The following is a 16594-nucleotide window of genomic DNA, read 5'->3' on the forward strand; positions in this document are numbered from 1 at the left end:
GAGGCGCTCGAAAGCGAGCGGAGAATCGCTTTGATACGTCGAATACGTGGAATCATTCTCGACTCTCCTCTCGTCGAACAGTTTGAAGCTACGAACTTCTCTCCGAGCCCCCGAGAGTTTGAAATAAGTGATTTTGCCATCGCTTCGCTACAAACGGCCGGTGATTTGTACGAATCATCCTTTGAATCAAGCTCGTTACGTTGCCCGCTTTGACATGTGTATCGCGTGTCCCTCCTCTATGAAATCGATATACGAAATACTCGTGCTCGTTCGAATAACAGAGAGGAGCGTGGGAGCACGCGTGTGTCATCGTCCGCCTGTACTCCCGCGCGTCGAATTTAATTGTTCGTTAATTTGGGAACGGAGCAAATATTGAAAATTTCGGGCCGAGTTATAATTTTCGGGATATAATTTCAATTTTTCTACCACTACACCAACGATCGCGCAACGATAATTATTATTATTCATATTCCATTGTCGTTTCGCACCGTCGATTAATTACGCCTTTCGAAACGCACGTTCGATCGTTCATTTTTAACAATAAGCTCCCGTTAAACTTTATTTAAACCTCCGTTTCGGATAAAAAACAATTTTTCCCCAAAAAATAATTTGAAATTAAATTCCGATCTATCCTCCTCCTCTTCGAATTTCATTCGATCCTTTTTCTCGAAAATATTTTCTTCACGTTTCTCTTTCTTTTTTATCGCGTTAACCGGAAGCGTTGTAAACGAAAATTAGAAACGATTTTCTTCCCGTGGATATATTATACCCGCAAATATATTTTTCTCACCCGTTTCCTCCACAAGTCTCTGCCACAGATTTGCCCGTCATTCCATCTCCGTGGAACCGCAATTAATCCGTAAAATAGGCGAGGCGTGGAAATGGTATGTTGAACGGCAATTTCATCGTCCAGCCTCTTCTTTGTTTGCGCCGAAACGGTATGCCGCGGGTGGGAAACGTTGTTGTGACGCGTACATTTGTTCGAAAACACAGCGACGACACGTTTCGTTTCCGCGTCGCGAAAATGCGATTCGCTCCTCCTAAATCTTTATCCCGTTGTGTCCGGGATAAGATTTACGCGTGTTAGGCACAATGACTCGTTTCGAATGTGACGGTGCGAATAATAGAGGAGGGAAAAATGGGGCAAGGTTCATTGAAGACTTAATCTCGTAAATTAGACGAGAGAGCGGAGAATTATTTTTTCTCTCTTTCCTTGAGATAGAAGTGTGTGGCAAAAAAATTAACAAAGTTTGTGTTTCGTTCGTCCGTTTTATTCGTTATTCTTTTTTTTTTTTCTTTTTCTTTTTTCTTCCTCGTTTCTTTTCATACTTAACAATACAATACTTGCGGGAACAATTGTCAACGTAGGAAATAAATTTATTTCTTACGTTGAAAATTAGTATGTACAAGTAACAAGAAGATTGGTTATCAATCACATGGATCTTGAACGTTAATACCTTGTTAATTATAAATGGTTCTATAATATACAATGTATATATATATATGTATATATAATTGTATATAATAATTTGCTAAATTTGTACCATCGATTGGTGGACGTCTGGTAGGCGAAAAAGATATAAAATATTCGTGGAATGACGCGTAGATATTAAATCTAAGACTTTTACTCTCTACACCGCCTACGAAACATAATTGAACTTTGGTCTCGTGAGTTTCTAGCTAAGTATATATCGAAATTCGATTAAATTATAAGAAATAACCTATAACCTCGTTAACGTAATTATTTTGCTTTAATTAGTCGTTTGATTAATCGGTAATTACGCTACGTATAATTCTAATGTTAAATACATTCAAAATTATTGTGCGCGGTTGGTTGAATGAACCTCTCTCTTTCTCTCTCTTCATGTTTCATCTCTTGTTGCTCTCGTTCGATACGAAGATGTAAAGGGTATAGCACGTAATTTCTAGAGTATCGTAACGATATGAAATACCGTGATAAATACGTGCAATTATCATGCAATTTAATTAACAAAGAGAAGAAGATAACGATAATCAACGAGTGTAGATTTAAAATGATGGATCGTAAAAAGTCTATCAACGTATCTTATCGATTATTATCGTAGGTTACAATGATTGGTATATCGTTTCGAGAGCGTATAATATATCGTCTACGAGAAAGGATCATTGCACATGGCGCACGATTAATAATTATTTCCAATCAGTTTGAAACAAGACGACACAGCTTGAATCCGTATTAATCAAACACGCCTGCTTCTTCGAATTTCGCTAATCTCTCGGCCATCACCTTCCGATACATGGGATTCTTGGTCCCGGGATAATCGAACGTGTCTCTCTTCTTGATCAGCTCGTCGATACTCACCACCTGGGATTTATCCATCAGGGTGAATGGCAATACGGTAGCCGCGGCTACCATCCCCCACGCTATCCTTTCTCTCATGTATCTTTTTATATCTTTTACCGTGGGTGGCGCCGTTTTGCAACCTAGCCTCTTCATCGTGCTGGTCAACGTATTTACGTATTCCTCGATCAGATTCTCGGTGTTCACTTCGTTTTGGACGGTCGCGTTTAAAAAGTAGAGCAGGTCGATCGCCGGTGAAGTGTAGATCGACATTTGGTAATCCACCTGGAAATGGAATTGTATTCGATGTAAACTGGCCGCGAAACGGGATTGGAAAATGCAAAACTGGAGCAAATCGGGAGGAAAAGAAAGAATTCGGAGATTTGTCCCCTCCGGCTCGAGAGACGTGTAACACTCGAATATCGATCGAAATCGGATTTTATTGCATTATTCAAGGTGCATAATGTTTCAAGGACGCAGTAAGTTAAGGATACTTTAATTCTTTCATTTCCTCGAATTGCAGGATTTTGTTCGAAACATCTCGCGCGAATAATACTTACGAACACGTGTTGGACAGGCTTTGAATTCTCGTCGTATCGATACATCATATTGTTCGTCCAGGAATCACCGTGATTAATAACGTTGAACTCGTCGTCGTTTCGTTGCAATGCCGCTATACCACGGTCGTAAACAACTTCGGCGAATTTCTTAACTTTATCCTGATACCTGTGGTATAGAGATGGCGTGAAATTGGAAAAAAAAAAGAAGAGAAAAAAAGAAAAAGGAAGAAGAAAAAGAAATGAAACGTCGAAGAAACGTCCCAGTCATTCGCGTTCGTAATTATTATATCGATTCGATATTGCTTCACCTTTTCACGTCTTGCGGCCAATTTGCCAAATCGTCTCCAAGAGCTTTAATTGCGGAGATGAAGAAGAATTTGAATTCGGTCGGCATTCCTTCGTACAGTATCCCTTTCTGATATACAGTCTTTAATTTGGGTTCCTACAAAAGAAAAAGAAAAAGAAAAAAAAAAACCAAGATTACGCGTGGAAATAATTGTATAACGAAGAAGAAGAAATTACCTTCTCGCACAGTGCGACCGACGCCGCGTGAAATTTGCCTAAGCTTTGAAGAGTTAGCTTGGAATGATCGAAATCTAAACCACGGAAACGATCGGCCATACGAAATCCTAGACGAGCAAGGTCTTCCAATATCAAACAAACCGGCCGTTCCATTCTAAAGTAAAGTACATTTGCTCCCAGCCGAGTGCCCAACATTTGTTGCATCTTTCGTAGCGAATTCGACATCATGAAGATTTCGTTCTCGAAGATACCCATTGACATGATCTTACAAAACGTTCAGAAATATCTGCCGTAAGATATATAAGTTCGACAGTCACGTATCAAAATTGTTGTGCGTATGCATTCTATATTTGACTATTTTTTTTTTTTTCAAGATAGGTCTACAAGAGTTCGAGATTAATTAGAAAGCCTTAGACCCCACACGGTGAAATCGTTTTTCAAATTCCCCCGTAAATATATTTACCGCTTCCCTTCGAGCGTCCTCCTCCAACGGCTCGAACTTGCACACAATCGACGTCTCCTTATTGACCCTGGTCTTGCCCTCCTTCTGCGTGTATTTCACGGTCACCCTGTACATGTCGCTGGCATAATTGTCACCTTTGCTGGTCGCCGGTTTCGCGGATATATTCGTTACATTGATGCTGGTGTCGTACTCATTGTACTGGAGGACCCTTTGCACGAATTCGTTATTTAACCATTCCAATTTATCCACCATTTTTTTCCCTAAAAAATTGGAGAATCCAAATTGTATGTTGAATTTCCGCGATGAATCGCGTCGCGTCTTCGTCGAGTACTCGCGCCAGGGAACCGATTCTTTTACTTATTCTGTTCACGGTCACATTTATCACATTCCTCACCTTTTTCCTTCCCTTTCCCTTTCCTTCATTTCCTCTCGATCGGTTTCTACCTCTCTCTCTCTCTTTTTTCTCTCCCTCGCTCTAGACACACACACTCACACAGACGCACAAATACACGAACACACGCAGGTATTATCTTCGTCTTCCTTCCTCCCGATTCTTTGATTATATTCACGGAAGAATCGTTTTCTCGCGTTTTCGAGATCTCTGTTTCAATTAGAAACGTAATGGAAAGGAGGCGTCTTTCTTTTCGCTCTGCTTTCTCACTTTCTTTTTTCGGCGCCGCGTTTCATCGCTCGAGATTCGAGATTCGAGATCCGAAACGCGGTATTTTAAAGAAATTTATCGTATCTCCTCTGGGAACGGGAACGAAGAAACGGGTTTTTTTCTCTCTTTCTCTTTCTCTCTCTCTTTCTCCGTCTCGCACACTTATATATCGAACACGGACGATCGTCGAAAGAAAAGAAATTTTCGTGGGAAGCAAGAAAGAACACCGTGAAAAGATTTGAATCGAAAATGGGAGAAAATTCTTTTTTTTTGTTTTTCCTTTAAGAGAGGATTCCTTTAAGAAAGGAGGGGAGGATTTTACAAACGGTGTTCAAACACTAGTTTTCCAAACGAATCGGTTAGAACGATTGATAGGATGGGAGGAAGATGGAAGAGAGTACATGTTGGGACATGTTTGGAAAAATACACGATTTCTTTCGAATCGATAACTCGCGAAAGATTGAACTGTAAACGGTGTCCACTATCGAGGTTATCGAACGCATTTTAGATCACGGGAGGGCACTTACAATTAGAATGAATCGCACTGTTGATTATTCTCGTGGAGAGGAGCGAAGAAATCGAGGGCAAGTGATTGTGATGTTCCTCTTTTAAAAATCCGCTTCTTGCTTGTTATCTACTCTTGCATTACTTATATTTGTCTTGTCAAACGTTTTTTTCTTCAACCGTTACTCGCTTCGAACCGTTGTCTAGGTTCTAGGAAAAAACTAAGTAACCAGAGCCTTGAAACGAAGCGTTGAAGCGATCAAAAAAAAAAAAAAGTTTCACTTTGAAACGTTAGATCAAACATTCTACCGTTTTGTGATTTCATTATATATATATATATATATATATTTGTAATAATTGTGACGAACAAATAATTTAAAGCGAGTTATGCATTAAACGTTCGCGAGGCAGTAGAGTTAAGAGAGATTAACGATCCTCGTTTATTAATCTCGTTTCAATTAGATTCCCGATGGACCGTGACGCGTGATCATTTTACGCCATTTCAATCATTTTACTTGAAATTAGAATACAAATTGATACAACGCTAAAACGCGGTGTATGATGTAAATTACGATTACTCGATGAACGGAATCTAATTGTTTTTTTTTTTTTTATCAAGTAACCAAAGAGTAGAGAGCTACCTTTCACCTCGATTCCAATTTCCAATCTTGCGGAAATAATTTCGGAATAAATAATAATCCTGTTTGATGATGGAAACCACTAAATTATACAATCACTAAAATTACATAATTGATTAGCCATTGTGAGAAGGGTATTTTATTGGAGAGCGAGCACAGAAGGGGCGCGAGGGGGGCGAAACGTGGCGCGGCAAGGTTGACAATACATTTTTCCGCGTTTTTTAATATTCCTCGACACTAATGAATCGTTGACAATGAATTGATCGTCGGGCACGCGGATGAAATGTACGCGGAAATGGAACGAGAAAAATGTTTGTTTCATCGTCACTAACCTGCGAGAGATTACTTGTACACAAAAGAAAGAATAATTTCAACTTCACACTGCCACCGCGGACGTCTGATACGGAATGAGCCACACGGAATCGACGTGTCACGTTTTATGCAGACGTCCACACATTATTTATACTCCGATTAGAGTACTCCCCCTCCTCCTCCGCGCCGCGGATCTATTCGTTAAAATGTTGTTCGATAGCAATTACCGATAGGGTACACGAAATTATATTTTTCCATTAAAAAAAATAAAAAATAAAAAAAAAAAGTGCATTCTCTAATATACGGTAATTATATTTAATACAATTATATTATTCGCTCGAGTTTCTCGAGCGTTACGCGTTATTAGCTACGAGGAAATCGGTGTTTGCGATCGAAACGTCGAATTTTACCAACTGTCTTGTCCGATTATCTTGTCACGTCTTTTAACTTCAACAATGGCAAATAAGGTATGCGTATCGTTGACGAATTATTGGGAACAAAGAACAAATATTTGGATATGCAAGAGGATTACGACGAGATCTTTTGAAAATGTCAAATCGAAACACTATTCGCCATTATCTACCGAATGATAACAAATCGTTGTTTGATTTATCGTTGGTGAACAAATATTTTTCCACATCTTTCATAATTTATATCGGAATTATTATCGAGTTACATCAGCGTTTTCATCGTGGTTCGCTTATGATTTGCATTCCGATCGTTGTAAAGCACGTTTTGAAACTAACACGACACTGGGCTTCCGTACACTGGAATTTCAATGGATTGATTGTAATAACCGTGCGTCACTTTTTATGCAAGAATCGGCCGCCTTCACCGCGACGTTCATCGTTTTCTCCGTTTCCTCGAATGAAAAGTTATCGATTAAAGATAAAAAAGATAAAATTAGGTTAACTTAGCTTCGCGACCTTGAAACAAATCTATTTCACGATTAATTTTTAATAATGGATATACGTGGGTCGCGAATATAGTCGTTTTGTTAAAAGAAAAGAGAAGAAGAAGAAGAAGAAGAAGAAGAAGAAGAAAAAGAAAAAGAAGAAGATAAGGATTCAAGAGGTTTCATCAGATGTTAACGACGATGTCATTATTATTTAGATTATTTAGACAAAGAGTCAACTCGTCGAAGCGTTTACATAATCAGGCAACAAACACTTTGATCGTGTTTGGATCGAAAAAAAAAAGTCAAGTCTCGGATAATAATACTTCTTCCAATGACGGTGCAATATCTCCATTATCATTGTCATGAAAAACTGTTTCGTAATAAAAGAAACGATTATATCGAAACATTACAATTAATGGACTATATTTTTCGTCTGGAAAATTTTTGCACAATCATCGATTAATTCCTCTTTCTTTAATTCCTCCATTTCCGCGTAATATTTGTGTGTTTGCAATCAGTCATCTTCGACGAAGCGTACATCTTGATACAGCAAACACTCGAATTGATAAAACAATATTGTAATATCGTGTTAAAAATTTGAAATAATTTAGAATATTATCATTGAGCTAGTTGAATCGAGAGATGGAAGATTGGAAGATCGAGGGAAAAAATATAATATTTAAGAAGTTTCGATTATATCAGAACCTCGAGTGATTGTTCTCTTCGATTCTTCGTCGAATAATAAGAAAACGCGTCAAAGAAGAAATTGTGTTATTAGCGTTTGTATAGCAGCGATAAAAAAGCAATAACTTTAAGCAAAGACTTTAAGTCTTTTGATAATGTTGATCCATCTAGGAAATAGATTATATATATTATATACATGTACATGGTGGTGTATAATAGATATTTAAACATGTTAAACGCTCGCAAGGTGTTATATTTGTCCCGACTATTTTTATTCGTTTCTAGAGAGAAAGAAACGAGTCGATAAGGCCAATACCAAATGTGCATTCAATTGGCCTAAATCGCGAACACACATGACTAAAATTATACAACCGGTCCGTATCAATCGCACTCTCTAACCGATTTATTTACATTAGCCGATTAAATAGAGCCCGTCCACTTTTCAATTTACATTATTCAACGATCACTTGCCGCGAATCGTGTTCATCCGATGCGATTGTCGAAAATTCCAATTCCAATTTCCGAGAACGTAACGTAATTTTCGAAAGAAGTTGCGAAAAATTATCGTCAATTTTTCTTCGTTCCCGCATTCGTCGGTTCCGTTAATTAATTCGCCACTTGATATAGCATAGCAACAAGTATTAAAATATCAATCCGAGGGATGTGACGGGTCGATCCATTTATCCGAGAATTCGTCGGGACAAATTTGAACAAAATTTCCGCAGATTTTGACACTTGTGCGTGAATTTCTCGCATAGGAATAATTTTCCACGATGAAAATGAAAAAAAACACGTACAATAACGTATATCCATGATCTTGAATCCATACCGTGCGAGTATGAATATCAGACGCCACACATGTCGTTATATAATACACTATAAATGCCCAGTGCCACGCATTATTTAACTTGCGATAGCCTTGCATTTGTTACAGCGTCTATACGCGTACACGGATCTAAACATTTTCTCTCACTCTCTCACTCTTTCCCTCTTTCTCATCGTACGATGTTGATGAGTCGTTAAAAATATAAATTGTGCGTGATGTTGATCAATTAACACGCCAACTCGATTCAACAATTATTATTATTATTTGTTATATAATGTATATATTAGATGAGCAATTTTTAATATTCACACGATTGTTGATCGATCGATCGATTAATCTTGAAAATTTTCCGAATTTCGTCGAACGAAGGAAATTCTTGATTATTCCAACGTTGCTTCAAGTGGTATTAATCGAGGCAAGGAAAGAAATATCAGAGTTTTTATCGGTCATGTTTTTATATCTGTTGTTGCGGTATATTACCGACACTGCACAATGAAAAATTATATTGCCGCGCATGTAGGAAATTTACAATCCTTTCGATTTATTGACATTGCAACACGGTCTTTTCGAACGTATAACGCTTTGGACCGACTGAATATACGACGCAATTTCTAAAACGCGATAACAAAGAGGAATTTTCGTCGAAGAAAATAACAGATTTTCATAGATATCGAGAAATTGAAAGATACAAGGAAGGAAAGAAAAATAATATAAATATTATTATCGGAACGCCGCGATATACGCGTAATCGAATCATCGATCGAGGAGAAAATAAAAAAAGGAAAAGAAGAAGAAGAAGGAGGAGGAGAGAAAAAATCGAGATAGCTGAATCTTTTCTCTCGAGATTATTGTTCGAATTATTATTTAAAAAAAAAAAAAAAGAAAAAGGAAGAGAGAAGTGATTTAATTGTTACAGCGCTGCAAATAAATCTCGTACGTTCAGCGAATTATCCACTTTATTATCACCAAGGACGTCTATTGAATATCATGGACGATGGGGATATTCATTGAGAGCGGAATTGACCAGACCAATTCTTTCTAATATTTCATTTCTTTAATCGTGTTCTTCGTTTTATTCGCCTCTAACCATTCACCTTGAATACTAATCCGTTAAAAATTAAAAGCGTGTACGCGATTATCATTTGTATCATTATGACAATTTTCAGATGTTTTTTTTATATAAATACAGACAATAATATTCCGATAATCTTATCGTAAAATCGCACAATGCGATAGGTAAATAAAAAATTTTATACTTGAGCGATGACTATGATAATTTTCGACTCGAAGGCCGCTAATCGACACATGTCAACGTCTTTCCGTTACAATCAAGGTAATCGAGATCACAAAACGGTATATTTCTATCTCGAGTTCGATTATTATTTCTCGAGTTGCGCAATCGACAAAAAGTTTTAAATCCCAACGTTAAAAATAAATCGTTCTCTCTCTCGAAACGAAAAAAGCAAGGAGGAATAATTCGTGATCGAGGAACAGGATGAAAGATCCCTCCTCCCGGAATATCGAGTTGTTAAGCAACATCTGGGAATAGGTCAACCATAATGCCGCATACACGTGCACCGACTATTTTGTAACTCTTTGCCCCTGTTTGCCCCTATCGAGCGGAAATAACTGTATACGAGTAAAACCTTTATTGTTATCGCGATCATCGAACGCGATAGGTGGACGATGATGATGGTCCGCCTTGCGTCTTCGAATATCGGCGTTCAAATATCAATAAAAGCTGGATCCAAAGCTAGCCATTGCGCGATCGAATACGGTCGTTACGTTTTCCCTCCTCTTCTCTTCTCGCGTCACCCTCTCATCTTCATCCCCTTTCGCGAAGACGAAGTCCTTTCCGAGTTCTCTTTCTTTGCCTCTCAACACCTTGCACTTTTGGTCCGTTTGCTCCTCGTACGAGACGATTGTACGACGACGAAAAACGCTCGACAAAATTTCTTCTCGAATTTTGTGAAGAGAGAATACTCTCGTCGGTTCTAGTTATGTGTAGGATACATGCGGAGAACGAAAGAGGAAAAATAGATATTCGAAGATATTCGCTGCGTCGCGATGATGATTACGAGAATCGTTATCGCGATGGTGGATTAATTTATCAGACGTTATCGAGAATTATTTTGTAAGAATTAATCAAAGTCGAGGGATCAAAAGGGATCGTAAAGCAGTAAAACGAATAAAGAAGAAGAAGTAGCGAACCGGTCTTGGTTTAGAAAAGTGGGAATTATTCCGTTTATATATACACGGTTTATATATGCCGAGTTAATACACGTTGAAAATTTTCTAAGTGATCGTTCGCCTCGATCTTCGCTTCCTACAGGGGAGCAACTTTATTCGAGGAATTCGCCTTCTGTCGTTATCGTTGCTTCGCCCTTCTTCGAGAAGTTAATCCAATCACCACCCTTGCCGGGTCTGCAAAATTTCCAGTCGATGTCGATGGGTAAAAGAAACAGAAGCCTTGACGAGAGGGGTGAGGGGGGAGGGGGTTGGTTGGCTGCTCTCGTTTTTCGGAGCCACTCAATTTCACGTTTCGTCTCGCGAAAATTTTCTTGCATCCTCCTTACAGGGAGCGTGTATATTTTCCCGAATAATATGGAACGAACGCGATAACATATATATATGTATGTATATATTGTAATATTTTTTGCAATCGGCATTTATTAAAAATGTCACTTACAATTAACTTCTCGATTAGATAACGTAACTCGATGATATACAGAATATATACAGAAAATAAAAGAAGAAAGATACTTGTTCCATATCTCTTGTTACGTATGTTTGATTATCTACAATTCTGATAAAAATGGTTTGTATGCCATGTATTCTGGGAAAATCATTTTTATTGCGCCATTTTATATAATTACGTTACATTATACGGTAACAAGTTTAAATTATCCTTACATGCAAATATACCGGTATAGGCCAGGTATATAATTGTAATTTGAATAATATATAATTGATCAGACAAGACATGTTGATTAAAAATAATTATTTTTCTTTACAAGATTTTTTGAAGATTAATATAGTATAATGATTTATGCGATTAAGCATTATCCGATTCGAGATTGCCCCGGCTCCCATCGTTAAGAAGATAAAATCGTGTTTGCAACTTGACTTCTAAACAGCTTTTGCCGCCGTTACTCGTTGTTCTTTTTCAGTTATTGAATGATAGTCGAATCATTATCAATGGATATTGACTATAAAAAGCATCGAGATATTTCGGTATCTTGCAAAAAACAAATAATCAACTCGAGATTCAGCTTGTATTTTATTTTAAGCAGTTTAAAAAAAAACTCCAAAGTGCAAGGTTTTCTAAAATATAAATGATACAATTAAATAGATAGCGATAACGTATCGCAGTTCAAATTTATACTCCAACATGTAGAAAAAATTCTTTGCCTCGTTTCTGATCCAAATGAATTTATATTTCTAGATTATGAACGCGAAGAAAATTGTTGCTTATCGGTGAAAAAATCAGAACGGAGTGAATATCGAGACTCTTCGCGTTCTCTTCGTGACTAATTTTCCGTAGAGAAATTGGAGAAAAAAAAAAGTCCATCGCGGAGTTCGATCGCGAATCAATCCATGACCCTTGCCCTATCATTTCTACTTCTTGTATTTTGTCATTCTTGTATTTCGTTCCGCAAATTTTCGCGTCAAAATTTGATGAGACAATTGAGCGTTTAATCGTGTAATTGTATTCGAATCGCATTAATTATTCTTTGTTCCTTATGTAACGATGATTTGTATGCTAGTAACTCGTATTGTAAACAAGTTACGTAAAATCAATGAAATCGTTATTATTATTATTATTATTGTTGTCTTCATATCGTATAATCTTCGTATCATAATTATCATGTCTCGAATTATCATTTAATCTCGTTTAGGAAAATTCAATTCGATATCATCCCCTTTTATGGACACGAAACGGATCTCCGTATAGGCGACTCACGATCGACGAGAGTGTGAGATATCCGTGGATCATTTTGTGCACGATGAAATTTATTACGGGAAGGCTAAATAAACGAGCTATCGAGTTTAGAAATCGAATCACGCTTCGAATCGGCCACGTTTCGAAATCTCAATTCGATGTATTTGAATAGGGTTCTCGAATCAGGAGAGAGAGGGGAGTCATCTTTCTACTTTGTGTATCGTATAACTGTCTCTTGCAACACGTGCGGAAGGTAATGCCGAAGGTAGCCTCGAGGGTCGGCTGATTTAATTCAAGAATCAATTATCGAACACGTGGAAAGACGAGTATCGACGAATATTATTAGACCACGAAATCCAAGTATCGGCAGAATTCGAGATTGGTTCGTGGAATGGTTCAAGGAACTTTAGAAGGAGCGCGTTATTGTTTAATTTCGATAATTTTTTTTCTTTTTTTTTTTTTATCTTTTTTTTCGATATCAAAATCGCATTGATTTTATTTTATGAATTAATTCGAATTCATAATTTCTTCAGAATGGAAATGTAAATAGCATAAATGAATTATTGCTCAAACTTTGAGGTTTTATTCGAACATTCGTATAGGTATACATTTCTCACGGTTGGAAAACGATCTCGTCGAAATTTGTGATACAACAGAGAGTTGTAGTGTAACTCGATATATTCCACGGTACGATAGATATTGATTGTGATAGACAATGAAATTAATGACGGACCTAATAATCTCTTGGCGAGTGTTCGATCCACATCTGGCAATAATGTTTAACCATAACGGTCATAACTAAAACGTGATGACATCGAAGCTTAATATGTTTGAACGAGACACGATTGTCGTATAATTTCTACATTTTCGATTCGAATATTATCGTTATGAAAATAACGTTGATGTACTTTAAAAAAAAAAGAAAAATTTATATTATATCGTTGTCGATTTAATACGCGTTTTTTTTCTTTCTTTTTTTTTTTTTTTTTTTACGAAATTATCATTTTTATCATTCGAGATCGAGATGTGAAAATTATCGAGAATTATGACATTGGGATAGAGAAGATCGTTATAAATGTGAATTTAGTAGCTCTTGAGTAATCAAGGAAGATTTAATTAAATAATTCGAGATTATTAAAATTTTATTGGTAGGTTAGAGTTAGTTGGATTTTTGCAAGATCATCATTGTCATGCATAATAATTGTAGCGTTATATAATAATTGTATGTTAATATATTTTTTTTTTTCACTAATATTATAATACATTATAATAATTATAATACAAAATTCGCATCGTAAGTTTCGTCAATAATGATTAGATTAGTAATAAAATTATATTTTAAAATATAATTATATAATTATTATAAATGTATATAATTTAAAGGAACTCGGCAAATATATTATTCACTCGTTTAACAAAAACGTGGCTTATTGGTTATAATTTTAGATCGATCTGCTTCATGAAGTAAAATTTAAATAGCTGCAATATGTTGATCGTACAAAGGTAGCATAATAAATTGTCTTTTAATTGAAGAGTTGAATGAACGAATTAATAAAATAATAATTATAAAAATTATCTCTGAATCATAAAATAAATTTAAATTTTTAATTAAAATTCTAAAATTTATGGGACGATAAGACTGTATAGAATTTTATTTAATTTGAATTTTCTTCGAATATTGACTTTAGATCTTCATCTAACTCTTCATCCCGAGGAATTCGAAACGAAAAACAACGCGACCGGATTAGGTTTTGCCATTCCTCCTACAGTTATTACGGTTTACAGTTAACAGGGAATATCATAAATCTAGCGACCGGGTACAGTTGCATGTTAGTTCACGATTCGCCAATCAGGATGGGATATAATTCCAGGCCAAGTCGAGTCGAAGACACGGACCTCAGAGTCGTGGCGCGGGATCCCGAAATTCGCGGGATTATCCGCGATATCCACGATTAATATCTCTGAGCCGAAACTGTGTGATTCCGATTTCGTTCATTCGCCTCGATTATTATATTTCCGTTGCAAACAACTTGCAAAGTTGCGCACCAACGTGATCGTGGACATTAATGTATGTATGTCCTCTGTCGTCCACCACGAATATATAATTAATCCTACACCATGGTATGCAACAATATGCCGTATAATTGAATTTGAACGCTCGTGGCAAATAATAAAGTTCAATGCCATCGACTTGGCTTTGAATAAATTAAATTTTTGAATAAGAAAAAGGAAGAGGCGATATTTTCAATATTTTTTTTCCCCGTTGCATAAATTTACGAGGAATGAAGTTTCTTCTTCTTCTTCTTCTTCTTGTTTTTTTTTTGACGCGCGTTCCAAATTCCTGAAAAACCAAGCCTATCGATCAACGTTGTACGATAGCCAGATTCTTTTCCTTCTCTCGTTCTCACTCTCGCTTTCTCTCTCAAAATTTCGTCATTCGAACGCCTCTCACTTACAATACGAACAAGATATATAATTCGTCTTCGCCATCATCCCGACACGAGATACGACATGAGACAGGCAGTTGATCCTTGACGTCATTTCGTAATTGGAAAACTAGTACGTTCGAAATGGTTGACCTCGGCTGGAAACACGACACGTGTCTACAAACAGTCGTACATCTATTATCTCTGTACGTGTAAGAAAACTCGTTCGCAAGCGGATATTTAACGACGGAAATTGCTCGACGACTATTGGTCATCTTCTTCCTTGAGGAACAGAACATGCACCCGCGCCTCTGCAATTTGCACAGCTTGCCGCCGCGATCTGTAGGCGGGGTTGATCGCGCGTTAAACCGGGCAAAGGGATAAACCGGCGTTGGCGGGAGAACGAGCCTTGGTGGTGGTTGTTGTCGTTAAAGCGGGCAGGCTGTTTGTTAAAATGGACGAGCGTCGTTGCACGATCGAAGGTTTATCGGAGTCTGCGGCAAAGGGTTTAATAATCATCGCGTTATTTCGCCAAAGTTTCGGTCGTCGCTCTGCTGAAATTTTGTCACGTAATTAAGGCGCAGTTTGACGCATGACGATGGGATTAAACTTTTCCTCTCTCTCGCGCGCGGCGGCCTCCTCATTTCCATCCCTTCCCTCCTCTTTCCTTTCGCTCCGCTCCTTGTTATTTCGTCGTGAGCGCCGATCTTCCGATATCCCCCAGCAAGCTTAACCGAGTGTAATCTGTTCGACGCCTCGCAACTTGCCGGATGCTGGATTTTCGCGACTCGGCACGATTACGGAAGGGCGGACGCGTGTTTAGAATATTAATTGGCCGAAGCGAGTTTAGAGAAATCGGGGGTACGTGGTGGCTGGTGGAATCCCTTCGTAATAACCGAAGGGAGAGGAAGCGTGCGCGATCGGCAATTTAATCGTTTCGCCGCTTTTCGTCTCTCTCTCCTTGTTCCCTCGTATTCGAATTCTTCTCCCAGATGTTGTTCAACGACGGATCGCGGAACGAGCGATCTACTCTCGCAAACTGTTGAACGTGCCAATCGAGATTCACGTTTCTAACGATGTTACGCAAGCGATTTATTTTATTAGAAACGTGAGATGGAGCGTAAACGAGATCTCTGTGTGGTGACATCATCATCATCATCATCGATTTCGAAGGAAACGAAGTGTTTTATTTAGCGGTTCCATAATCAATAAGGAAATAATTACGTAATAATTACGGATCGGAAACACGGTTACAGGCGAAGTGAGAAATGTTTCCTTATGTTTCCAATTTCATTACTTATTCTTCTTCTTTTTTTTTTTCTATTAAAAATAACCGTGACGATCGTCTTTGAACTATGACTCGGAGAATCGAAGTCGCTGTTGCTACGTCGCGAAATCTCTCGAGCGAGAAGTTGTGTCTTCTCTGCGCTATTATGTCGCAGTTTATGTCGAAGATGTTCATTATCGGATTCGTATCACGGTAAGAAAGATAAAATGAGCGTGGAAAGAAATCGCAATTCGAACGTCCAATTGTCAAGTTTTTCCTAGTATTCGCGAAGAGCGTTCACGTGCGATCGATTACGCAAGAAACGAGTCGAGAGAATAATAAATAAAATGTATTCGTACGAAATTGAAACGAGCACGTATCTTTCCGAAGACGGAGGAAACCTTCTGTCCGGTTTAATCTGTCACGGGCCAATGTCTGCCAGTCGTTAAAACGAAATTTAACGACTATGGTAAGTAATATAATAAAGAAAACTTTGGTGAACTTTAAATATCTAGTTGTGCACCTCGAGTTGCTCGAGTGTGTATATCTATATGTATATATATATATATA

The 16594-nt window shown here is 37.6% G+C and overlaps 3 protein-coding genes across 9 annotated transcripts in view; 1 reads left to right on the top strand and 2 right to left on the bottom strand.

The window, feature by feature from the left end:
- The window catches only part of LOC410438 (neuroendocrine convertase 1), a 116871-nt gene extending 115826 nt beyond the window's left edge, over positions 1–1045 (bottom strand). The window contains exon 1 of the mRNA XM_026444730.1: positions 791–1045. The gene's annotated coding sequence lies outside the window, so the exon portion shown is untranslated. The remainder of the gene's footprint in view (positions 1–790) is intronic.
- Positions 1–16594, top strand: part of LOC410439 (basement membrane-specific heparan sulfate proteoglycan core protein) — a 144745-nt gene that overhangs the window by 22496 nt on the left and 105655 nt on the right. The window lies entirely within an intron of this gene.
- On the bottom strand, positions 1250–6380 carry LOC408421. Of its 2 annotated transcripts, none has more exons than XM_006560410.3 (6): positions 6001–6380; positions 3866–4125; positions 3403–3666; positions 3189–3322; positions 2881–3046; positions 1250–2605 (listed from the first exon to the last, which is right to left on the bottom strand). In XM_006560410.3, the coding sequence occupies exons 2-6, from the start codon at positions 4115–4117 to the stop codon at positions 2216–2218; spliced, it is 1206 nt and encodes a 401-aa protein (XP_006560473.1). In that variant the 5' UTR covers positions 4118–4125; positions 6001–6380; the 3' UTR covers positions 1250–2215. The 2 variants fall into 2 exon arrangements, with proteins under 2 accessions (XP_006560473.1, XP_623685.1); XM_623682.6 differs by lacking the exon at positions 6001–6380 and adding an exon at positions 5054–5228.

Source organism: Apis mellifera, linkage group LG13 (genome assembly GCF_003254395.2).
Source record: "Apis mellifera strain DH4 linkage group LG13, Amel_HAv3.1, whole genome shotgun sequence".
NCBI classification, from domain to species: Eukaryota; Metazoa; Arthropoda; class Insecta; order Hymenoptera; family Apidae; genus Apis; species Apis mellifera.

Coding starts and splice junctions, on each gene's coding strand:
- LOC408421 (XM_006560410.3), bottom strand. CDS start 4,117: ATGGTGGATAAATTGGAATGGTTAAATAACGAATTCGTGCAAAGGGTC. Junction 3,667..3,865: donor AGGACGCTCGAAGGGAAGCG/GTAAATATATTT, acceptor ACGTTTTGTAAG/ATCATGTCAATGGGTATCTT. Junction 2,606..2,880: donor AGCCTGTCCAACACGTGTTC/GTAAGTATTATT, acceptor TTCCATTTCCAG/GTGGATTACCAAATGTCGAT.